We start from the raw sequence: 26,499 nt of genomic DNA, 5'->3' as shown, positions 1-26,499 counted from the left end.
CTCTGTATTCAAAAAATATTTACCTAAAATAGATATACCTACCATAGGACTGACATAAGACATGCATCTGAGGATACGATTTCCACAAGACCCTATCACACCAAGAAGGCAAATTATACTTAACCTGCAAAAAAAAAAAAAGTAGTGTATTCATAGTGGTACGTAAAACTAATTAGTCTTGAGGAAGAGTACTAAAGGCACAAATTGGGTTTTATGGTTGTAATGCTTAAAAGGGTTATTCCCATCCTGCAAAACAGCCCCAGGAATAAATATATTGCAACACAGGACAAAGAGGTTGCTAGGCAAAGAAGTTGGGTGGGTGATATGTGAGATACCCATCCAAATATTGCTACTGAGATTAATCCAGCATGAGATTATTCCATCTCTGGGTTTTGCTTGAAAGGAAGCACTGCTTTGGGAGGCCAGCCTGTACAATTTGTTTTGCTAGTCAAGAGGCTATACTTTTGATTTAAAGGACTGTGAACTTATTGACACCACTCCTGTGAGGGAGGACTGATGTGTTTTCTTTCCCATTTTTGGGTTCAAAAAATAACCCCCAAAGAGACGCCGTCCCCTGGTGTTGACTACTATTCGAAGGTAAACTCCCACAAAATATATATATTGTATACAGGGGGTATGTGTATATATATATATATATTTAAATATATATATATATATTCATGTATTATCTTGTTAGTGAGTAGGTTAGGTTTTGGAACTGACAAGTAACGTCAGGTTTAACATACTATTGTTTTTAGCCATACCTATACCTTAACCTAACCCCAAACATATTTCTTATACATTTCTCTGTAGAAATGGACAAAGTAAACTTAGACTCACCCCTGTTGCTTTCTGTTTGATGTAGCAGTACCGTTCTCTGGTTCCTCTATCAAACCGATATGTTGGAGGAAAAGTGATGTCTTCTTCATCTATAGTTATGGATTAAAAGAAGAAGGCAAGAATGGGCTAATCATTCTTCCCACTGTGATATTCAAGGGGATTGTAATTATTTGTAAACCTCAGAGCAAGCTTTAGAATGCACTCTTCATACTTCAAGAACTGGAAATAAGCCAAACCTATTTTAGAGGCTATACTTGGCATAAATTTCCCTCCCATTGCACTGCAGGGTCACAACTTTTCATAAATGGCATCTTGTAATATGGATTAGCAGTGGAGCATCCCTGTACTTTTTATCATCTGTGCAAAGAGTAGAGGATAATAACTTACGGAAGTCGAGGAACACTTGACTCTCAATACGTTCCATATTCAGCTGGTCAAAGGCCAGTAGTTCCTGGTACTGCTGTTGTTTTATCTTCTGTACAATGTTTTCTGCCTCCTGCCGGTTGCACAGAAGTTTATAAATATCATTCTAATACAAATTATTGATTTTTCCTGCACAATTGGATAGGTAGGATCATTTAACATTCACGTTTAATAGTCTATGCTTTGATTTTCAGCCTACAATCATCAAAATATTCAGTTCTTTTCTAAAACAAAACTTGTAACTTGTTCTTGTCAAGAGCCAAAAACTTTTGTTATTAGTAATTATGATGTTTGCTACTTAGTTTTGTTTCAAAACCTGTCACATATGTAAACTCTGTCAAGTCTGTTAAACTTAGATTTCCCTATTTTTAGGTGATTTCACTGCCCTTTAGGGTCAGGGTGCCAATGGAGCTCCTCTGTAGCCATCATTTATGTGTGTTCTAGGCAGGGAACTACAGCCCAACATAGGGATGCTGACTAAGCCAACACACATGCAGCCCAGAGCACTAGAACCTGTTTTTTGTTAAAAGTTATTTTTATCCCCTACAATATAGGACATGAAGTCCCAAGGTTGGTGACTGTGTGATTTTCATTATTTTGAGTGAGTATCCTTGACTAGAAGTTTGGCAAAGAGACGCTATAGAAACCAGTGGCTGCACTTGTAAATTTATATAAATCTAAGGGATTCTGGACAATACTAAAAAGGACAAGAGTGATTTGTTTTTGGATAAAAAAGCAGACTTTCGTACCAGTTTATAATAAAAACAGATTTACAGTTTTATAAAGAAGAATGCTATATACAACTTTATGTCACAGTCATTATGGTTACTATGCACAAAAGCTCTGTGAACCAGTTAACTATACAGAGGATTCTTGTCTACATAACACTCACACTGTTAGCAAGTTGAATACGGTAGTTGAGATCCCCTAGCCAAAAAAGATGGGTAAATCGATGAGAGAGATTAAAAGGAACAAGCTTTTTGTCCCCCAAGATCAGAAAGCGCAATATGTTGAAGTAATTCTGTTTCCTCCTAAGAGAATGGAAACAGATGGCAGTTAGTAATATTAGGGGTACTACCAAAAAGGTACACAAGCTGGATGTTCCTAAAGATGTCATACAGTACCTGTGTTTCTTTTCACTCCCAGAAGTAAGATGACTGTTAATGAAACCAAAAGAAGTCCCATTAAACATAAACGAGGCACCAACGGCTCCTTTGTTTCCTGCATACAAGGATATGAAGGGAACTTTACTATAAAAGTCCATACAATCCTTTCAAAAGTAATGTCAGTGATAAAAGCAACAAAGAATATGAATTATATTAGTTTAGTTCATCACTAATAGTCTGCAGGCAGTTTATATGTTAAAAGATGAAAGCATCCCTGGCTACCTTACTAGCTGGACATGGTTTTTGAGCAATCACAGCACTAACTTCCCCACGCACTATCCTGACCAGGTAATTCAAGGTGAAGACATCTTTACTTAAGCAAGCATAAATATGAACTGTTGCTGTTAGAATTTTTTATGTCAATCTGGAGAGTAATTACTATTTAATCAATTATCCACCTAGCTGCTTCATTACTGAGAAATATTAGAACAGGATTCCTCCTTCTTTAATACTAAAATCACCATGAACCTGGCTAAAGCCCCTTGTCTGGTCTGCTGCACACCTTTTGCAGTTATGTTGGGAATAGGAGTGCACTATACTATGAATACATTTTTCTCATACATTGAAATCTGGAATGCATAATATGTCTCCTTATTTTGCTGTTATATTTCCCTCTCTGTGTTTGGGGTTGCTTAGCCTTTACTAAATCTATTTCAAAGCTACAAAATAAGCTTTTGAATAAATGGCAGGTTTTTACACCCTGCGCTAGGATACAGTCCCTCTTTTCTTCTCACTCTTTCTAATCTAAAAATGTAAATTGCTTACAGAGAGAAAGTAGGTTTATGTACACAGGGTCAGCAGGTCTATGTAATTGCTGGGAGTGCAGCATTAGCCTCATTGCTTGAGTATAATCTTAATATGTGACCAGTATAAACTACTGGTCACATATTATGGTGTCTATATTACCCCCTTTTCCTTCTTTAACACAAGTAAAACTCAGTGGGAGTTAATGTTTTTTTTCAAAATGCCTATTAGGTGAGAGGAATGCAGCCAAAATCATACTGTGGGACAGTATTTGAACTGTTTTTCAGGGGAATGGTGTAGTAATAAGCTTTTCAGGATATATATTTTCTCTTTCCCCAACACTGTTTATTTTTTGAAGTTAATAAACTAATCCTAGTCTTTTTTATATGTTGGATAAGTCTGCTTTTTACTAATCCTTTGAACTTTCGTCTTTAAAACAGTTTCCCATCACTACTGGAAAGACAAGAAAAAAAGAGTCCCCCAAACAGCTGCAAATATTGCGTTATCTAGGTTTGGATGGCATGGGTGACTATAGTTAGTATGGGTAGCTGCACTCTGGGTGCCCTTCCACCTTTGTATAACCGGATGATTTTATTCACTGGCTGATTCTGTAATAGATGTGAAGAGCATGAAAACTACACTATTTCCTTAGCATTTTCTCTATTAGTAAACTGTTGCTGATTATGCTAGCCTAAAGTTACTGTTATTCCCTTTCTTACTTTAATACATAAAGAATATATATAAAAAAATGAAAGCAACATTGGTCCTTTACCAAGTGTATTGGCTATTCCAGTCTTCACACTGTTGGTGCAAATGTGGCTGATTCGATGAGCATGTTCTTGCTTGGCCAGGACCACAATCCTTATGTTCCAGAGTGTTTGGATTGTTATCTAGATTAGGGTAAATTTAGTTTTAAACTCTTTTATGGCAACAGACCAGTATTTTCAATACTTTTTAAAATCCTGTAATATTACCAGTTTATACTCAGCAGTGGTGATCTCATTTAGAGAACGGAGCAAAATTTCCACCCACTCCTTTTCATTCAGAGGATCCTCTTGTGTACCAATCACATATATGTCATGGTCAATGTAATCCGTTGTCTCATCACGTGTCTTCCCCTGACCTTTGCATAGAAACCAGGATGTGATATCCTTTGGAGGGGGAGCATCACCTGTTATAATACACCAACAATAAATATGAAATTTAGATCTTAGTGCTGGTAGAGGGAATATCTAGCTCTATGGCATATAAGTGACTGACCCATATTCCATGATCCAGTAAAAATTGTCAACATGTCTGGCTCTAACTGGTCTGAATGTTTATTCTTCATCTGTTGTAAGAGTTGGCAAAATCCTTCTCGCTTCTGTATGGTGGAAGATAAAACAAAATTAATATGCAGACTGACTAGAAAATGTATTACTGTATTTTTCGGCGTATAAGACGCACTTTTTCTTCCCCAAAACTGGGGGAGAAAAGTGGGTGCGTCTTATACACCGAATACGTGTTAAAAATAATAAAAAAAATCATACTCACCCGATACCGCGATGCTGCGTGCTTCTTCTCCTCGCTCTCCTCCCGGCTGCAGTGCGTGTCTCCTCCTCCTCTGAGCGAGGAGAAGCCGTCACACGTGCCCTCGCGATCCCGTAAGCAGGCTGATCCAGCCTGCTTATGGGATCGCGGGGGCATGCGTGTCGGCTTCTCTCTCAGAGGAGGAGACACGCGCTGCAGCCAGGAGGAGAGCGAGGAGAAGCCGACACCCGTGCCCCCGCGATCCCATAAGCAGGCTGGATCAGCCTGCTTACGGGATCGCGAGGGCACGTGTGCCGGCTTCTCCTCGTTCAGAGGAGGAGGAGACACGCGCTGCAGCCAGGAGGAGAGCGAGGAGAAGAAGAAGCCCACAGCATCGCGGGATCGCGGTATCGGGTGAGTATGATTTTTTGGCACAGGGTGATCAGAAGGGGATACATTGACACAGAGTGATTAGAAGGGGATACATTGACACAGAGTGATTAGAAGGCGATACATTGACACAGAGTGATTTTTTGGTATTTTGTTCAGAATCTTTTTTTTCTAGATTTTTCTCATTTAAAATTGGGTGCGTCTTATAGCGTCTTATACGCCGAAAAATACGGTAAGTGGTTTTGATTTGCCAAATAAAGATTCCAAATTATTCCCATTTATAGGCTTTGTGTTATATCTGATTTTAAAATAATCTGAAACTCTGGTTCATATTATTATACCTGTGCAAGCTTGTGTATAAAACATTTTTAATTGTTGACTTCACACATGTTTGCAACCCCTGGGATAAACCCATACCCCATAAAAGTATGTTACCAGTAATAAATGCTGTCCTTTGTAGATTGGATTTTCCTGGAAAAATGTTCAGGCTTTTGAATCTATATTTCTTTTTTGAAATAGGAGCCCTCAGCAGGCCAGGCTCCTAGTACCAAGGTCACAATACCATTGATAGGAATGGCCTCTGTTTGGTATCTCGATCACTAAGCTATTATTGTGTCTTCAAACAGAGCAAAACACAATAACAGACAGCTTAAACAGATAATTTCACCAACTAAAGTTATTTCAGGCAAAAGCAAATGTAAAATACATTGTTTATACTTTGACCTTAAAACAGTTTTTTTTTATTGAACTGCAACATGTCACACGTTTCACAGCCCTATGTTCTTCTTGGAGTGCGTAATCACTGCAACAAGGTAAATAACTTGTCTATAGTATATACATATATATTTATATTTAAATATTGCAGTCTGTATTACTTCACAGGCTTCTATATTTCAGATTTCATTTTACTACTATGTGCATTTATTTCTCTTTTCTGTAAAATGTCAGTTACAACCTATCAATATTGCAATATTGCAATATTTTTTTGTACTATGATTTTTCAATTTTTACAAGCTTGTTATTTGATAGTTTTGTATTCAAGATTTATAACATAGCCGCAAGAGGATGCAAAAGATTTACTTTGTGCAGCACTGCGAATAGACTGCAGGGCCTGTATATATAGTATAATGGCTGACCCCATAACGCACAAATACCGGTAACTGTATATTATACATAGAATCAAACCTTGGGAAACATTATATTGATAAATGAGTAATATCTATCTGAAATAACTGTTTAAATATTATGCATTTCCTTCAAAACTAGGTCAAGTAAGGCTAAACAAAATAGCTGCTATTTCTATGTGACATGCAGACACTATTGATTTCTTTTTATTTTAGCACAGATATAATAGCCATTAGGTATGTATCAGACAAAAGGAAGTACCTTGGAATCAGCAAACAGATATTCCTTACGCAATGTCTTTTCCTTCTCTGTCTCCAGGACAATTACTAATTTATTTGGTAACTTCTGGGATTTGATCAGCTGCAGAACTAGGAATAGGCAATTCATATGCTGTTAGTATGGTAAAGTTACCATGGGTAAGATGTGTTCTTACCTACATATCAAAAACAAATATTACAATTTTCTTCAATGTATTTATAAAGTAGTAAATGTGACATCCACCAAACTTTTACTGTAAGTGGCTCAATCACTGTTATTGAAAACACATCCATCAGGAAGCTTTACCTGTTCGTGCAGTTGTCCACATGATAAATGTTGTTAAGTAATATGATCCAAATAAAATAGAGATTTGATTCATCCATTAATGTATCAATCTCTCAGAGGCCAACATGTCTGATAATAATAGTAAAAGATAAACGCCCTCTGTTTAGGATGCCTATAGGTTCTACTACTATTCAGGTGACTTTTGGTATATCTAATATAACTTTAAGACCTAGGCAAACAATTCAATGCAGGCATACACTGCATTCAATGTAGGTCACATTCAATGCAGGCATACACGTAGTAGTTGCATGGTTGAAGCATGACTAAGAACAGAATACTTATGGAAATAACTAAAATATGGAAATGAAACAAATACCAGGTTTCTGCTGCAAATTTGTGAAACCAGGTGACTTCCACATCATAAAAATCATGAGACCTAAATACAAAATTGAATAAAGTCATTGTGACTTAATTGTGACATGGTGAACTGATCCTATATGACAAACATCTTATTTCCAACTGTTCTGTATCTGCTTGTGTGTCTGTGGAAGTTCTTATTTATTCAGGTATAGCTACACTGGACCTGATGTATTTCCCTTGCTTTTCTGCTTATCCAAGCTGATTATTTGGTTCTATTGGTTTGGTTCTATCAAATTAAATCAGAATTAAACTAATTCTGAAAAAACAAGACATAAATAAATAAGATATTAAAAGATAAAATAACACAACAAAGTTTAAAACAACAAAATATTGCTGCAATATCCCCTACTACAGTACTTTTTTCTGCATCTATATGTCTTCATCTATGACTAATACAAAATCTAGATTTCATGCATCTGAACCATAAACATACTTTTCTTGCTGGGATAACATTTGTCATCTGGACCGTCTTTTGACTTCTTAATTACAAGTTTTCCAGTTTCAACATCAACTTTCAGGTGAGTCTTCTGGAATATTCCTAGGGAATCTGCTTTAACCTAGAACAAAAGTGTACTGGCATCAGCTACTGCACAGCTGTAAACATTATTTCTTAAATTCATTAAAAAAATTTGTCATTTTAAAAAAGACAAGCAAAAAGTGTTTTGTTTTAAAAATATACCTTTATAGTTCATGGGAATGCAAGTAAAACTATCAGGACATTTTCCAAATTTAAAATATTACACTGTTTTATATAGTCTGTAGGGAATAATAATCTGAACCGTACCTCAAATATGATTGGAGGGATAAGCGATCTGCGATGTTTAACTGCAGAACCTTCCATCAATACTGTTTTTACCTAAAATGATCAAAAACAATGTTGTTACACACAAAGTTTAGATATATTCATTGAAGCACATACTCTCCAAGACTGAAGAAAAAAGACTATGGCCCTGATTTATTAAAGTTCTCCAAGGCTGGAGAGAATACACTTCCATCAGTGAAGCTGGGTGATCCAGCAAACCTGGAATGGATCTTGTCCAGGATTGAAAACATTTGCTAACAAATAGCTTAATTTTAGGATATCCATTACAGGTTTGCTCAATTACTCAGCCTCACTGTTGAAAGCGTATTCTCTTCAGCCTTGGAGAACTTTAATAAATCAGGGTCTATGATGGGAGAACCAGGGTTATGAAAATAAGCAAATTATTTTTAAGAAACCCATTACAGGCTTGTTGGATCACCCAAATTTTCCCATAATAGTCTATTATCTCCAGTCCTAGAGAACTTTAATAAATCAGGCCCAGTATACAATTTCATGGGTATTTTAGATTGGACAGATAATCGTCCCAGGGCCGATATCATACGAGAGTCTGGCGTGTGTACAGCACCCATTGTCCATCGTTCGAACGACCGTCCAGGCGGATCCACAGACGAACGATGCTAATGCAAGGAAAGGAGGAGAACGCGCAGCAAGGTGCCGCGCCGTTGTTCTCCCCCTCCCCTCTCCATAAAGCAGAACAGTGCTGATATACAGATAGTAATGTAAACTTGGAGTTTAAGACCTTTGCAAATCACCCTAACCTGCATTTTCTTGCCAGGGTCAAAAAGCAAGGCTAAACAAGGTATTTTCAGAAGGACAACTATGGAAACTAGGGAAGCTCCTCTGGGCAGAAAAAGAAAATATATATACATTTTTATATACTTTTCAAAGCCCAGCAACATCTGCCAAAGTTGGTATTTTCATATGATGTTGTGTTGTCACAAATTAAAAATTGCATCATTTTCATTGGTTGACAGTATATTCTTTATATTATTTTCAGTCTTATTATTATTCTGGTATACTCAACATATGTTTTGCTATTTTGCATTCATATTTGTAAATGTTAATTATTTATTTGATACTGGCTACTGGGTTGATAAAGTTAAAGTAAAAAAAAAGGTTTGGTATTATGTGTCAATAATAATAGGCAAATGGTATGAAAACACATCTTCTGCCTTGGTGTTCATTTTACCAAATCATATATTACATAACCATTTAATCATATCATATGACACAAAAAAGAGTTTTTCTTTAAGAACTTGTCCCCAGTTTTCCGCAGTTTATTATAAACTTTCCTTTTAATTTAGCAAAAGTATAATATGTCGCTGCTTGTTCTTTTTAGTTATCAGAGTTGCAATGTTAACAAGATATTGACACTTCCAGTAGTGTTGGATCTTTCCAGTTGCCGACACTCCCCCACCCGTAACCCAGCCAATATGTCATCGAGTTCTTAAAACAGTCCCCAGAAAAGCTTCACACTGAAAATTAAAGCAAATGTAATCAGTGATTTATGCAGTCCTAGGAGATCTCTGAAAATGTTGGTGTCTGCAGACATTACAGTCACTGTGATAAGCTCCTCAAATCCTCCAACAATGTACTGCAGCTGAGAGACAAAGCCCGCTCTAGGTCCCTTGCGTCCTGATCTAGTTAAATGACCAGTCAGTTCTCCGGCTGATAGGGCTGTGGCTCACAGATGGAGACTGCAAGTAGACAGCTATTTGTAATAGGGACACCTGAAAGTGTCAGTTTCCTGTTAACCTTACAGTACTGATAACTAGAAGTAGACAGGAGCAGCTAAGAGAACAAATTGGAGCATAAGTATGAATTACTTTTGCTGAATCATATGATCGGTTGATATAAAAAAGTAAAAAAAAACTGTCTGCAGAATCTCTTTGAAGCAAATATAATCATTTTTTTTAAATAAATGTCCAGTTTTCAGAATAACATATCCTCTTTAACTAAACAATAGTTCTGCAAACATATTACAAAATGAATGATGTCAGAGCAGAAATCCTTCCAGCTTTTTGTAGTTTTGGATAGTGAGGGGAAATGGTTGATGGCAGTTTTTATGCGGTGAGATTTACCCACATTGTTAGTCCTGTTGTGAAAGCTTAGGTTTTAATGTTGACTGACATTAAAGTAGGCTCACCATGACACTATATTACTGGGAATAAGAGCAACCCGGCAGGCCAGCATCATTTGAAACTTGGCAGTCATCAAAAAATGGACCATCAAACCCTTTCCTCCTTTTTTATCGTAAACTCAAAACACATTCTGAGAGTGCATTCTATTTTAGGAAGATAGACAATTTACATAAATCCATTGAAACCCTGTTGCCAGGGAGTATCTAATTATCCCACCTTTTCTTCTAAGCTGGAAACCATGGAAGTGAGCTGGGTGAGTTTACTCATCATGTTACTTGTGCCAGGGTCAGTAGAAACCTACAAAAGACCAGGTATATAAAGTAAGAAAACAATAAAAATCCTGATCAATAGTAAATTCAGTTATGTTAGTATTAAGGATTGATAATATGTCTATTCATTACAAAATTGTACCCCTGAATATCCCCCTCTACGGATCACTAGGTATAATACTGCACTTTAAACATTAAAGCGTAAAGCATGCAGACATGTTTATGTGTTCAGGAATATGCTAAATATGTTGGGGGTTTTTGCACTGACATGTCACTACACCCAAGTGGTGCTTTAAATGTACAATTCATATGATTAATAGTTTAGATCATCCTGGAAATGAATGGTTTAGAATTCTTGCTCTGGGTATTGCAATTTAGCCAATGCTCTTTTAGCATCTGATTAAAAGACATCCTGTGGCCAGCTTCTGGCTGTAAAGTGTTAGTCATTTGTTTCCACTCAGTTAATGCAACAAGCTCTTTACTCATCATTTACTGTAAACGAATATAACCAGAGAGGGAAATGCACCAATACCAGACTGCTAGGACTTGTTCCTGATCCTAGCATTTAAGTTTTTTATTTTCACTTTCCTGTATTTTTTTTTATGTTTTGCTACGCTTTTTTTTTATTATACCTGATTCTGATACATTAAAGAGAATATACGGGCTAGAATATGGACAATAACGTTGCTACCCCTATCCAGCAATGGTTGGGCAGCTTTCCCACTAAACACAGTGCAGGTGCTGTAGGAGGGGGTTTGCTTTAAGATAACACTTTTGAGCTTCTGTCCCAAACCTTGGCAATAAACTACCCAATACTGCTTACCCCTAAAGAGGTCAGTGAGGGGTTGTTAAGGTTAATTTAAATGTGGTTAAAAATATGTAAATGCTTAAATGTCCATCTCACAAATTCACTTTAAGGTTTTCCATGTTACTTTATAACAGTGGTGGCCAACCTTTCCGGACCTATGGACCACTAAACTTACAGGCTCCGGACCACGCACTCCGGACCAGGCAGAACCCACCCACTCTCCAGAGACACAACCCGCCCACTGCCCTGAGCCTCCGATCAGTAGGAAAGACATGGTCCACGGCTGGCGCACCGGTTGGCGACTGCTGCTTTATACTATCATACCTATATATTAACATACTTTATAGTAACATCATATAACCAGGCACAATGGTTGGATCATTCAACAGCACTCCTGCCTTGCAGCGCTGGGTTCCAGGTTTGAATCTCAGCCAGGTCACTATCTGTAAGGAGTTTGTATGTTCTCCCCGTGTTTGTGTGGGTTTCCACTAGATATTCTGTTTTTTTCCTACATCCCAATATCATGTAAGAAGGTTGATTGGCTTCCCTTCAAAAGTTAGCCTTAGACTGTGTTAATGACATATAACTATGGTATGGACATTAGAATGTGAGCCCCTCTGAGTGACATGACTATGGACTTTAATAAGCTCTGTAATATGTTGGTATAATATGTGCTATAAAAATACTAGTTAATAAATATATATATATACAGTGCTTGGCTTGGTTTGTGTGGGCATAGCAGCTTTTAGTCCCCGCCATGGGGCATATGAAAAAAAGACTAAGCAGGAGAACAACTGGGAGACTTGTTGACCATAACTATAATTAGAAGCACCTGAACCCTTATTGCAGAATCACCAGATATTATTTCAGTGATATGATAATGATGATATTAGATTTTAGTGCCTGTGCTTAAATTAACCTTATCACAATAACTTATGTAATCAAGCTAAAATCAATTTAATGGAAAGAATTGTGTAACTAGATAACATAATCAATGCTGCCTAAAAATCTACACACTAAAAGAAAATCCAGCGAAATATCTCAAAAGACTGTACACACTAATGCAAAATTTAGCAGAAACATATATAATTAGAAGCAGTTTAATTTGTGAAAAAGGGGCCAACTCTCTTAAAGGATATTGGAAAGAAGATTGGGATATTCAGCAAAGTAAAATTAAAGAATATTTTGGATACAAGAATAGGAAAGTCATAGTACAATTGTAAGCAAAGAATAAAGTAAAAATAAGGGTGAAACCTGACAATTTGCATATAACAGGGAGTAAAGTGGTGCATTAATGACCAAGGGATAAAAACAATGCAATAAACAATGTGTAATTCAATTAAAGAAGGTCATGGGATTGCTTTAGGGCCAAGTGACATAGGTGTTCCAGATCTCTATGGTTAAATAATGATTTGTAAAGGCAGGCAGCAGTTAGTAAGCCTGGCTAAATATGTATATGTGTAGTTTAGTAGCATCTTAATGCTATAAATGTAATTAGTGTTACTGGATTATAATGACAGTGTCAGATTTATATTAATTGAAGTCCCCTATAATATATAGTTATATCTTGGATTACCTAAATGGTCCTCATTATATTGTAGCAAAGCTTACATATAAAGATAATATAGTAATTTATTCTTAGAAAGACCAAGCACGCCTATATTTAGTGTTGATGTTGTGTACAATTTTACAAGTAGAACTTACAGGAGATCGTTGGCGAAATCCAGGGGAGAACTGGGGTTCAAAAGTGTTTTGCAGTGACTCCAGGGCTGGAAGAGTACGGGTCACCTCACTATGGAACAACAAATATATTAGAAGAAATTTGTACAGAAATTAGGCACCTTTAAGTGGTATTCTCACTGATCTACGTTAGCATATCAACCAACAAGATTTCACTTTTCTCCAGTTACACATGGAAAAACTACAATTCCTATAGTCTTGCACATTAAATACCTTAAAATATTTCTATGTAAAAAAGTTGCAAGCATGCAACCAATATGTGCGTTACTTACATGGTCCTGTAGTATATGGGATACAGTAAAAGCAACAGCATGATGGTAAACTCTAATGGCAGATGTTTGATCGCTGATATTTCCATAAAAACTGAAGCCTTTGACTGTCATTATTAAAAATCAATTTAAAAATAAGCTGGTTTTGCACTCACCTAGAAGATCTGCCCCTCATGTACCGACCTAAGGTAAATTAGAAATCAGCGTATAGCTATGGCTTTCAGCTAATTAGAATGCCGTTGCCCTGTAGCAGTAGTATCCGGTGTTGTAACTAGGTGGGCAGTCTGGCAGGGCACAGAAAAGAAAAGGTACCCCGTGGGTTGATGGAAATGAGTGAACAAGAGAAAAGAATAACCAAATTATTATGTCAGTGTGGTTTGTTATATAACTGGCACCAGAGGATGCAATGTGACTGTTTGCGGTGGGTGTAAATCTAAATAACTACATATTTTATCAGTGATGCCACTGCAATGAGATAAGAAAGGAATAAAAAGGGGGTAGGCACAGTGCAAAATGGGAGTGTCTCCAGACTTAAAAGGTAAATCTGAAATGATGTCATTCTTTACCTTAAACATAGCTACACGTCTATTATTATACTATGATTTAAGGATGACTTATTAAACACTCATGAAATATTACTATATCAAGCCTAATTTCTGGGTATGTGACAAAAAGATTCATACAAAGGAAATGAGAACATGCATGTGTGTATGAAACAAATTATACAATGAAAATGATGAGGTGAATGGCCCAAAGGAGACTAAAGGAGAAGAGATGCAGCACTTCCCCTTACCTTAGACAGCTAGTACTGAACTCCTCTGCCCCCTCCTCTCCATACCTTTCCTTTGTGCTGTGATGCTTGGCTGCCTTCCCTCTGCATTCAGTACAGTAGGAGGGAGGGGACAGCAGGGATGCTCTCCCTGAAGCAGAAGGAAGATTTTATTTGCAAGGAAGATATGCTTACACATAGGTGAGACTTGTCTTTTCCATAGCTGTGCATTGCACTCAGGAACAAGCAGAACAGTCACCGGTCTGAGAATGTTCTTCTCCATCTGTCTTCCACAGTGACTAAAGGCAGCCACTAAAGGGCGAGTCTGTCCCAGATGTGCACAAGGGGAGGAGGCTGCATCACTCCTTCATTACATGGATCCCAAATCTACATTGGGCTTACTATTTACAATACGATTCATGACCATATGAAATCTTTAAAATGATCTGTCCTTTGAAATTTGTAAGAAAGTAACAAAAAAAAAAAAACATTTTGCCTTTATGCTGTTTGTGAGTCCTCCAGCCTTTGTCCCAACAAATGAATCATTGACTGCTAAGTCTAAGTGAATTCTGAAGTAACCTATGCGTAACGGTATTATATTAAAGCCCACATAACCTTAAGTTTGTTTATTTAGGTTAGAACAAAACAAATACTATTTATCATTGTTAGGCTATGTACACACGTGCAAAAATTGTTGTTGGAAAGAATCTCTCAAGATCCTTTCCAATGACTAACGACTGCATGATGCATGAACGAGTGCTGTACATACAGCATCATTCTGCTCTATGGAGAGGGGAGGGGGAGAATGACGGACCGACACCCTGCTGTGCTCTCTCCCCTTCACTTTCATTACTGTAGTTCGTCGTCCATCGTTCGTGGATCCGCCAGGACGGTTGTTTGGATGTACACAGGCAGGATTCTCGTACTATATCAGCCCTAAACCAATTATTGGATGAGAACAATTGCATGTGTGTACATAGCTTTACATAGAAGAGATGGATTAAGGATGAATGGGGGTCTAGGGAAGATTGCAGTTTTGGCATTTTAATTGACATTGATAGGGATTGCAATGGGCATAGAAGAAGCTTCCAAATTTGTATTGTCCACACTAGCATGGATCTTTTCCATCAGACAGACAACAACCGTCTACAAATGTATTTTTCCTTGTGAAGTGAGCACAGCTCTAAGTAATTCCATTATTTCCCCCTTGTAGGTTATAGCTGGGCCCTCTGAAAATTTGCTAAGTACAGGTAGTCCCCGGGTAAGATATGAACATGCCTCCTAGATATGAACAGGGCTTCCCTGCTCGATCATGTGCAGGACAGAGGCTTGAAGGGGGAGGAGACGGTTTGCATGACTTGCAGAAGAAATACTTTGCTAAACACAGCTGAGTTTGTGGGTGATTTTAGGGGGATGAGCTCTTTCTGCAGCCTCTTGTAATTCTTTATTGACTAAGACAAACTCTGCAGTTGTTTCTTTCTGCATATCAAAGCACAGCTTGCTCCAAAAGTTAATCAATGTCTAAGCTCCATAAAGTGATTAAATCACAGTGGGGATTTTATACAGTAACTGACAGCACGGTGCCTTATAATATGTTGAGACAAACATCTGTGCTAATTGTATTTATTAAAATAATTTATCTGTTCTGACTTACATACATATTCAACTTAAGAACAAACTTACAGTCCCTATCCCGTATGTAACCCGGGGACTACCTGTAAACTCTTGCTTTGGGTTACCTTGTGGATAATCCTACTCCCTAATTTGTATTGTCTGGTTTGTGAGATGAGGTGGGTGGAGCCTGGTGCTTTGAGATGAGGTGGGAGGAGCCTATTGCTGTAAGGAGAAGGGAAAGTCTGGTGCTTTATTATGAGGTGGGTGGAGCCTGGTGATGTGAGATGAGGTGGGTGGAGCCTGGTGCTTTGAATTGATGTGGGTGGAGCCTGGTGCTTTTGGAGAAGGCGGGTGGAGCCTGGTGCTGTAAGAGCAGGTGGGAGAGTCTGGTGCTTTAATATGAGGTGAGTGGAGCCTGGTGATGTGAGATGAGGTGGGTGGAGCCTGGTGCTGTGAGGTGGGTGGAGCCTGGTGCTTTGAGATGGGGTGGGTGGAGCCTGGTCCTGTAAGAGCAGGTGGGAGAGTCTTGTGTTTTAATATGATGTGGGTGGAGCCTGGTGATTTGAGATGAGGTGGGTGGAGCCTGGTGCTTTGAAATGAGGTGGGTGGAGCCTGGTGCTGTGAGAGCAGGAGGGGAGTCTGGTGCTGTGAAATGAGGTGGGTGAATCCTGCTGCTGTGAGATGAGGTGGGTGGGGTCCGGTACTGTGAGAGGAGGAGGGAGAGTCTGGTGCTGTGATATGGGGTGGGTGGAGCATGGTAATGTGAGATGAGGTGGGTGGAGCCTGGTGCTTTGAGATGAGGTGGGAGGAGCCTATTGCTGTTAGAGCAGGAGGGGAGTCTGGTGCTGTGAAATGAGGTGGGTGAAACCTGCTGCTGTGAGATGAGGTGGGTGGGGTCCGGTACTGTGAGAGGAGGAGGGAGAGTCTGGTGCTGTGATATGGGGTGGGTCGAGCATGGTGATGTGAGACGAGGTGGGTGAGCCTTATGCTTTGAAAGAGAATGTGGGTGGAGCCTTCTGATGTGAAATGAAGTGGGTGGAGCCTGGTGCTGTGAAAGGAAGTGGATGGAGTCTAGTGTTATAAAAGGGGTGAGCAGAGCCTGGTGCTGTGATTGGAGGATTCCCAGAGCTTGGTGCTATGAGAGGAAGGTTGGTGGAACCTGGAGTGGTGACAGAAAGGTGGGTGGAACCTGGTGCTGTGAGAGGCTGGTGAATGGACCCTGATGCTATGAGATGATGGTGTCCAGTGGATGGAGCAGTGAGAGGAAGATGGGGCCTGGTATTGCTTTCCGTTTGTAGCTGGGGCCCAGTTAATCAGTGAGCTGCAAACAGTGCAGCTTTTCAGATGCAAGCTAGGAGGTGGGCAGGTGGGGAGTTCCAGTGTCCCTTAACAAGGCAAGGGCCCTGAGCCCAAGTTGCCTTTTCCAAATGCTAGCCCTAGAAATAAGGAGAATTAGGAGGCTCCATCTGTCCATGCTCTGTATTTACAGCTGCTTTGTTGTACTACATGTATCTTGTCTAAAGACTTGTAATTCTGCTCACACAGTCTTCTGACCAATGCACTGCTCAGTGTAAGCAGAAAAGCTTGGCTAAACAACCACCCCAGCCTGGTGACTGGACAAAAGGAAGTGCTCCACATTGGCCGTCACAATGATAGGGCTTCACTGCCCAATCCATTGATTGAAGGGTTCAGCATCCAATGTCTGATAGATGGGCAAACTTCAGAATCTTACAATCAGGTGTGATTATATCTGGGGATGGTATGTACAGGAAACTCTAGGTGCTTTACAGACAAAGAAGCAACATAATGGTTATGCTAAACACGTCTGGTAAAACCTACTTCTGTCCCTGAAATGTTAAAAAAACAAAAACAGTGTGCAGTTTATGAGTGTATGTCATTACCCGTACAGCCCTGTACAAAGAGTCATCAGAAGCTTCTTGAACTGTGGGAGGCGCTGGGATCCATTCCGCACCATCTCACAATCGCTGGTGATGTGGAGACTAAGGTACTGGCGAATAGCCTGTAAGTGCTCTTCTGGAACACTGTGATACAAAAACAAGGAAATAAATACATGTTGAATTAAAAACTAAAGAAAAAAAATCACTAATATCTTGCTATTGGCTCCTCCCTTTGTAGGTTAATATTTAGTGATGCGCATCCATATACTTGAGTATAAACCAAGATTATTTTACCTGAAAATGCCACTAGAAAAAGAAACATTTTTTATACTCAAGTTACATCACTAGATGGTGCTGTGCTACCATGTAAAGTGTATAACAAACTCTTGTTGTCTGACCTATTATCAAAGTGCGTTACACACCTTACACAAGGATACAGTGTCATCTTCTGGCGGACAACAACAATTCACAAAAGATCATTCAAGGGGTCAATTTTTAAAGTGACACACCTGACATTCATTAAAATATTCTCTAGTGGAAAATATGTCCAGTGAATGTCAGATTCACTGCTTTATAAATATATCCCAAAGAGTAAGTGTCTCATCAAAACTAATTTAAACTTCCAAAATACTTTTATCTGTTTTAAATAACCATCATGGATAAATGTTTTCATGTTAATAATTTTGATATTTCTATTGATTATTGTCCCACATGTTAGCAATGGCAACCACATTTTGTGCCCTAGGTTTATATTCAAATCTTTGTAGTTAGATAGGTATATTTGGATCAGATTACATTTTAGTGTATTGGTATCATATATAGATATAGTTATTTTATTTATAATACACTTTCCAATGAAAGGTGTTTTTGTTGTCCTATAAAATAACTAGTCTATTTTTTCTGTAGGAAACAGCGCTGCTTAACATTAAACATATTATAAAGGGTAAAAAGTCACTCACAGAATTGACCTTAAACTGTATTAATGACATATGACTATTGTATGGACATTAGGTTGTGAGCTCTTTTGAGGGACAGCTAGTGACATGACTATAGACTTTGTACAGCATTGCAAAATATGTCAGTGCTATATAAATACTGTGAAAAATAAACTTAATTTTTGCCATTTTATTTTTTTTTCCTTGTCTTTGAATCATTATACATGTATAAATAAATTTACCATCATCACTGAAGGGCAGGGGTTGTCACACGGACAGTATTTTTTAGGCATGATTGGTAAAAATTAAGACTCAATGTTGTCAATGTTATTTTTCGGAAAAAATTCTTGATCTCTTTCTAAAGAAAAAAAAAATCTTAAGAACCTTTTATCTTGTTTATTTCAGAAAATGAGGCAATTGTGGGAAATTGTGTAGAGTTTCTTTGAAGGTCACAAGAGTCTTTGTAGTTCAATTACTACATCACATTCTAAATGACAAGTTGTTTCATAAGAAGGAGGCTTGGTTTAGTAGGATGGTTTAGCTTTTAGGTATAGGAAATGGGGCAAAAAACTGTCTGAGCCACATTATAACTTTTTATCATTGTTTTTAGGTGTAGGTTTTGTGCTCTTCATAGCAGGTTGTGCATATACTTAAGTCGGTCTTCGATAACAATGGCTTTCAGGGTGTTAAATTATAGCTTTGTAAAGCTCGTTGTGTTGTAAACTTTATTTCGAGTTTTAGTGAAGTAGACATAGAGTAGTCATAAACAGTCAGCTAACATGATATACAGCAAATGTTAGGTATATACACCAGTCCTCTCTGGTCATTCCAGAGTCAATAAGAAGTGTATACTATGGGCCGAATTTACTAAAACTCTCCCAGACTGGAGAAGATAGACTAAGAGAAATGATTGAAAAAAATTGCTAACTAATAGCAATTTATTTTTAAGAAATCCTTTCCAGCTTTGCTGGATCACCCAGGTTCTCCCATATTAGTCTATCTTCTCCAGTCTTGGAGAGGTTTATTAAATCAGGCCCAAAGAATCTGGTGGCACTACAGAGGTAAAAATATATTTATTAGAGGTTACAGTGATACCCTGGCAGGGTTGTTAAAAGATACTTGTTTGTGAGTTATACATACTTCCAATAATCTGTTTTAAGACTATGTATTTGGTCAATCAGGTGATGCATCTACAAGAAGCACTAAAGGAAGAATGGGAGCAGCAAGGACTGAATATTTGATCATAATATGGGGGGATAAGATCTTCTGGTTATGGCATCTCTAGATAGAAGAGCTCTATCTCTAGAATATAAATCCCATACCGCTAATGACTCCCCTTCCCTCCATCTGGCCCTTTCCCTATGGTAAACATTCTTAGTCCTGTTTAGCCATACTTACGCTACATACACATGCTAGATAACTGTTGATGATAATGACCATTTCAGGAGAAAATCTAGCATGTGTACGATGGTCTCTTCGATGTTCAGCACCCCACCCTGGGATAACTGCTGAACTTTTCTGTTACAATAATTTTTATTGAGTTTTACAAGGTAACAAGGTATAACAATAAAATGATACAATGTTACCATAAAAATGAAGTAACATGAAATGTTACAATTTAAGTTAAAACGTAAAAGAAAAGTAAATGCATATAATTTAATAAAGATAACTAATAAGAAAGGGATAATTAAAGAAAAAAGTAAACTAGAATTTGAAAAAAAATTGAATATTCTTTCAGGGGAGATATATATAACTGTATTATAAAGTTTGTATATAGAGTTTCTATATAGAGTATCCGTATAGTTTATCCTTGGGTCCCAGATCTTAACTGCTGAACTTTTAGGAGATAACAGCGGGATGCCGCTCACTCTTCCTCCTCTCTCTATAGAACATAACAGCGCTCATTCATTCCCGTCACTAGAAACAATCACAAAATTATTCCAATGTGTTATTGGAAGGTGGCCAGGTCGATTGTCGGTTCTGTGATTTGAGGCATTTCACCCAATGTGGAACTGAGAACCTTTGTTGGGTTGACACCTCTAGCACTCAGAAAAGTTCTTGGAGACAATATATGTATACATTCTATATTTGAGCTTGCTGAGCACCTGCATGCCAAGGCACAAGACCTTTACCATTGCTTGCCTGGTAATTTAATCTTAAAGTTTGTTTTTAATTCTATTTAAAGCCATGAAAGATATCTTTGTCCTCAGAGCTTAGTAAATGGGGCACAGTTTTAGTTAGGACTAAAGCTGCGTACACACTTCCAATTTTTATCGTTGGAAATGAACGACGAACGAACGACGAACGATCGATTGGTCAAAAATCGTTCGTAAAAAAAGTAACCAACGACGCCGACGAACGAGAATAGTCGCTGGAAATGAACGACCGGACCGGCGGATCAGATTGGACGACGATCGTTTACCATCTATCGTGTGTACGGTCGTTCATTGATCGTCCATGGTCTGAGCATGCGTGATGAACGAACGTTCGTTCACTTCCTGTCGTGCACGTCACTTCCTGTATCGCTCAAATGATCGCATCTATTGTGTGTACAATATCTGCGAACGATCGTGTCGTTATCTGCATGTACAGGATCAGTGCTAAACGATCGTTCGCCGATATCGAGCAGGATCGTTCGTCGTTCGTTTACCAACGATAATTATTGGAAGTGTGTACGTAGCTTAAGTCACAAATGTCCCGAATGTCTTGTAGGGGTTTTGGAAAGCAGACTTTTGTACCATTTATCATTTTTTGTTAAATATCCTTCTTTATTGGGAACTGCTGATTACTCCTCCTCTCTCCGGGGGTCAATATATGTTTGGCATATGCTGTTATTAATTTCAAGATGTTTCTTCCGAACACATTCAATAATTTGCAGTCTTGTACTATGAATTCTACTAACTATTTGGCCTTTTAAAATGGTAAATAATGCACGACTTCTAGCGAGGACTAACTGGCAGACAACCAAAAATGATTCAGCTTCCAGTCTTTGTCTGTAATTGTAAGTTAGCATCAACAAATGAAAACTTCTTGTTTTCATGTCACATCCTGTATCTTAGGTGACACAACTATTGGTATAGTGCACTCAAAAGGTCCCCTATCTGAATTTGTAGTTCATTCCTTTCAGATTTCTGCAAACCAATGTGGGACAAAGTACACTGAAGTTCTAGCTTGTTTTAGTCATGCACAGATACAGCATTTCCAATTCCATTTTTTGTATGAGTTTCATGTATCTGCTTAATGTCTTGGTATGGGGAAAAAACGACTCACCATGATTGAATGATGGAAGTGAACTTTGTATTACACTGTTACATTTAATTAGTATAGTGACAGATTTGGAGTAAATATTCTGCCTTACCTATGTAGTAAAGTGTAATTTATCCTTTATAGGTTGCCTGGTATTATACCAACATAGTTTATTATTATTATTATTATTTTTATTATTAAACATGATTTATATAGCGCCAACAAATTACGCAGCGCTGTACATTAAACTATAGTTTTTATTATTTTATAATCTCTATTTCAAGGCTTGTCAAAGTGTAGTTTTTTTCCTATACTTTAATCCCACTAGATAGATTCATATGAAGGTAGAACAGATCTAGAGAAAAGGACACTGCACTAAATAAATGAGTAGAGATTTAGGAAAAGTTTACACATACACTGAAAAAGCAGAATTCATTGATGAACTGTCCTTGATATTAGAAGTGCTGTTATTGCATGACATATAACTACAAGATTCATGTTCCCCTTCTAAACCCTATGCAAATCATAATTTCTACACTTACCTGCGAGTGTCAATATCCTGCAGTCTCTGCAGACAAGTTTCAGAAAACAGAAAACTATTCCCAACAAAATGTTTTTCTGTAGTCAGAGAGAATTCCTTTACTTCTGATGATAGCAACGTATGGGTAAAGTTCCTGGGTGGCACATTCGGGGGGGTGGGCTCTGTGAAGACATATGAGTATCACAAATAACATTGAATAGCTTTATGATATTTGTATTTTCAAATATAAATTGCCATTGGACCAGTGGCTCTAGGTTTAAATATTTATACCCAAGAATCACTTATATTCACTCAAAATTATCACACGCATTACATAAGAGTCAGTAATTTAACAAAATGTGAAAATCTTGTGTAAAAACATTGATCTCCCAGATGTCAAAGATAGAAATTTCAAAACATAAGAATGAGATTCAGGAAGTAAATTATGTTTGAGTTTAAAAAAAATCCCAGTAAATGTAGAAGACAATGAAATGGGAACTTTAAAATAAGATTTATATTTAGAAGTTGCTTCTTTGAGGGTTTCTTATCAAGGCAAAAAAATCCAGTATAAAATTTAGGCAAAATGTCATCATCACCCATTACTAGTAGAATCACAGAGGGAAGTGTAACACGTTGATGTCTTGGGGTGCCAAACAAGTTTGCAGTCTAGTTAAAGTATATTTAAACCTAAGAACAAAAATATTGTATTACAGTTCACCAGTCCTTGGTGCTGGCTGCAAAAGTTTACTTTTTTTAAATCTTGACTATAATCTCACTAGGTGCTTGTAATACATTCTGTCAATGCTCACCTAGTGTACTTTATCTATAAAAGAACAGCATTGTCACCCCAGGCTGCTTCCCACACATACAGCACCAATTACAGCAGGCTTCTATACCACTAATTTGTAGAATTCAAAAGAATGCCCAACACCTTCTCACTTTTGTCTCTGGCAGTCCAAATCAAAATTACTATGGGGGCCGATATGTAGCAGACAAGTAAAGGACAAAGTTCACATCCCTCAGCCATGTGTAGTTTCTGCAGTTCTAATCTGTACAACCCATGTTAATCACATCATAACAATAAAGTGAAACTAGAATGTAGAAAGATGCCTATAGCTTAGTGTGACTGCTAAAAATGGAAAATATTCACATATTCATAAGTAATATTTTATGTTACCTAGCTAAAAATATGTTTTGTTCTCTATAGAAAAATGTTTAAAGATAATAGGATGATACATACAAAAGCGCAATACATTCTATTTAATATTCCCTATATATACACAATATTTGCAAAACTATAAATAATTTTAAATCTTCTTCACCAATAGCTTTTTTAACAAACATGAAGTGGTGAGAAATATCTTTCACAAAATATTATCTGATTAGCAAAAATAATTTTCTGAACAGGTCATACACATACATGAACAACAAGATATGATGAAGTTGCAGTTGAATAATCATTGTTATTCATCATAATTTGAGGTATTGCTGCTTTAAGTGAACTAGCTGCACATTTGATGGATGCAGAAGTCATATTTTCCACTAATTTATGGAGGGTAAACACCTTACCCTGATCTTCATCAGGCTCCTCAGGTCCCTCTTCCTCATGCTGTATGGGGTTGCGAAGGTTAGTGATCAGTCCAACATTCTCTTTCCGGTAAAATTCGATGAGTTCCTGTAGGTTTGCAAACAAGCGCATGGGGACACCTTCTGACGCCTGCATTGAAAATACATTAATACTGTGTAAGTAATGAACAAAACAGTAAAGTAACCTATACTAAAAAGGTATGATAAAAATAAATACGTTTTCAGCACAACTACAACAACACAAATATCATAAACCAATTTTAGCATAAAATACTACCGTATAAACCTAAAAATCTTACTCTTAAGTGAATATTTGGTGATCCTGCCAATATGAACTCTGTTGCCAGAGACAAACGACCATTTGTCTTGGGCAAGAATCTAACATGCGTGTAGTGGTTTACCAATAGGGATTGGGAATAGGGAACTCGAACTTCAGATGGTCCCGCGAAATTTCGGCAAATCGATTTCGCTAAACCATCGGAAGATTGAGGAAATTATAACAGGATGATTCACAAGGGATTCACAGGATTCCCTGGGAATCCTGTTTGCGATCCCCGGGGCACTAGAGGTTAATTAATCTCTAGTGCCCGGAGATCACACACAGCTGCAATCATTGAGAAGATGCCCAGCGAAGGAGAACCTCCTGACATTGTAATATAAGTATCTCTTACAAATGATACATTTGTTACATCTCAATGAATGCAGTATCTGGCTGCATTCATTAAGAAGAGTGTGCAATCCCTGGGGCACTAGAGGTTTATTAACCTCTATTGCCCGGGGATCACAGAGGATTTCCAGGGCTGCATGATGCTGTTCGACGAGAGCTCGACCTATCGGGGAATCAGAAGGCCGTTCTCGCTTACATTTTTGGTAAACAAGAAAGGCCCTATTCGTCGTGGGATCGAACTTATTATTCATGCTTGTTCGTCCCTATTCACCAACATCATTCATCAATCTGCCCTGCCTGCAAGAAGAATGATTTTAAAGTTATAAAAGCTAAGTTTTTAAAAAAAAAATTTTTATCAGTTCCAATGTATTCACAATGCAAGGGTTTAGCAACTGTATATTTAAACTTTACATGTAAGTTACACCCAATAATGAACTTCTCATATCCGCTTCCTTTAGTCTGGTTATTTTATAAATATATACCATGTAGTTCTAACACTCCCTGCCCTAGGGTGAAAAAGCTTCTTCTACATAGATACAGATGCCTTTTTAATGTAAGTTTTTATGAAAAGGTTTTAGTTTTTGTACAAAGAAAAGAAACTTAAAAAATATAGATGATTACATGGAGTTAGACAACCAGGATAATGACAAACCAATCCAGTTGATAGGAATGACAAGGGCTTGAACCACTACAGTAATACATTTGTACAACAAATTTAATCAAACCATGTCAAAAAGCAAATGAAAAAAAAATGTAAATAATACAGATACTAATGTAGGAAGGGTTGTCCCCTCAGACAAATTATTTTGTTTTTATATATATATTCATTTACAATATCAATATAACTTTGTTCCTCTAACCACATATTAACATCCTTGCTTCTCTCTCATCTCACATATTTTCAAAAGAAAACAATGGGGTTTCATATTCTGTCAACCACAGGATCCTCATGCAGGTAGATATGACTAGTTTGGGTGTCAAACAACAGCTTTAAAATATAAAATGTGGTTGCAAAGGGTGTAAGCAAAAAGAATGTGATAAAAGTTTCCCCAATAGTTTCCATAATTTATAATCTGCTGAGTTGCTTTTTTAATAGGGCAACCCTGCACATCAAATATTTTAATGCAACGTTCCTAGCGCTCTGTCTGCACCCTTCCTTTGCATAGCACTTGATTGCACTCCACAGTTTGTATCATTTACTACAGATAAATAAGGAATGCCAAAAATGGAATTACATTGCTTTACCACTAGTTACATTGGACAGTCCAAAATCTAAAAATGTTTTCCTGAAACTGACAATATGACTTCCTGATAACCCCCATGGTTTCACCCTGTCAAAGGTTTTAACACTCAATGACTTCTCAATAACTTGCGGGATATAAGGTTAAAAAAAATACTTCTGGTGACATAGCCTAGTGCAAGTAAATTAACATTCTTCATTGATTATTATAAGGGACCAAGGTGTTCAATCAGAGTTCCATGGAATACTAGGGTTCCACCAGGGTTAGCTAGAGGTGACACCAATGATGTCTTGGCCATATTTTTATTATTGTTAATAATAAACAGGATTATTATAGCGCCAACATATTACACAGCCCTGTACATTAACCAACCGGAGCGTTTCACTGATGTCTGGATTTGTAGACCTGTAATTTACAGAAATATGTCCGAAAAAGGGTCTAGTAGATATCCTGATTATAATAAAGTTTGAAACACACAATCAAAGTCCTTACCAGGTGGTATAGAACCCCCGATCGGCTGGCGAAACTCTTTCCACACACTAGCTCGGAGTGTTGGCATTGTGGACAACACATAGGTACGTTGTCACACATATTTTGGACCTGCCCTAGTCTAGCTTCATTCTGGGTGACTGTTGCTGATATTGTGCAAAAGCTGACAGAAATGTGGATACGGGATAAACTGGAGTTTGTTCTGCTTCATGTATCAGCAATGTCGAGGAAATGCTATAAAAGGTCGCTGCTGCGCCATCTGTTAAATGCGGCCAAGGCCTGCATCCCCCCGCTGTGGAGACAAACTGCTCCGCTTACTGTGC

At 37.8% G+C, this 26,499-nt stretch overlaps 1 protein-coding gene across 5 annotated transcripts in view; it reads right to left on the bottom strand.

The window, feature by feature from the left end:
* Window positions 1-26,499, bottom strand: part of INPP5D (inositol polyphosphate-5-phosphatase D) — a 58,406-nt gene that overhangs the window by 15,673 nt on the left and 16,234 nt on the right. For 3 of the 5 annotated variants that reach the window (XM_072407784.1, XM_072407782.1, XM_072407783.1), the window contains 16 exons: window positions 23,762-23,909; window positions 22,215-22,374; window positions 17,495-17,635; window positions 12,906-12,993; window positions 10,341-10,421; window positions 7,945-8,016; window positions 7,594-7,717; window positions 6,459-6,565; window positions 4,434-4,536; window positions 4,148-4,344; window positions 3,946-4,063; window positions 2,388-2,484; window positions 2,156-2,294; window positions 1,228-1,336; window positions 841-929; window positions 43-124 (listed from right to left, as the gene is read on the bottom strand). In XM_072407784.1, the coding sequence (XP_072263885.1) occupies window positions 43-124; window positions 841-929; window positions 1,228-1,336; window positions 2,156-2,294; window positions 2,388-2,484; window positions 3,946-4,063; window positions 4,148-4,344; window positions 4,434-4,536; window positions 6,459-6,565; window positions 7,594-7,717; window positions 7,945-8,016; window positions 10,341-10,421; window positions 12,906-12,993; window positions 17,495-17,635; window positions 22,215-22,374; window positions 23,762-23,909 (1,855 nt within the window). Of the gene's footprint in view, window positions 1-42; window positions 125-840; window positions 930-1,227; window positions 1,337-2,155; window positions 2,295-2,387; window positions 2,485-3,945; window positions 4,064-4,147; window positions 4,345-4,433; window positions 4,537-6,458; window positions 6,566-7,593; window positions 7,718-7,944; window positions 8,017-10,340; window positions 10,422-12,905; window positions 12,994-13,365; window positions 17,468-17,494; window positions 17,636-22,214; window positions 22,375-23,761; window positions 23,910-26,499 lie in introns of those variants that run through there. The other 2 variants (XM_072407786.1, XM_072407785.1) reach the window with 2 other exon arrangements.

This window comes from Pyxicephalus adspersus, chromosome 4 (genome assembly GCF_032062135.1).
Source record: "Pyxicephalus adspersus chromosome 4, UCB_Pads_2.0, whole genome shotgun sequence".
NCBI classification, from domain to species: Eukaryota; Metazoa; Chordata; class Amphibia; order Anura; family Pyxicephalidae; genus Pyxicephalus; species Pyxicephalus adspersus.
Note: the sequence above shows the minus strand (reverse complement) of the source record. Positions and strands in the feature narration are given on the sequence as shown.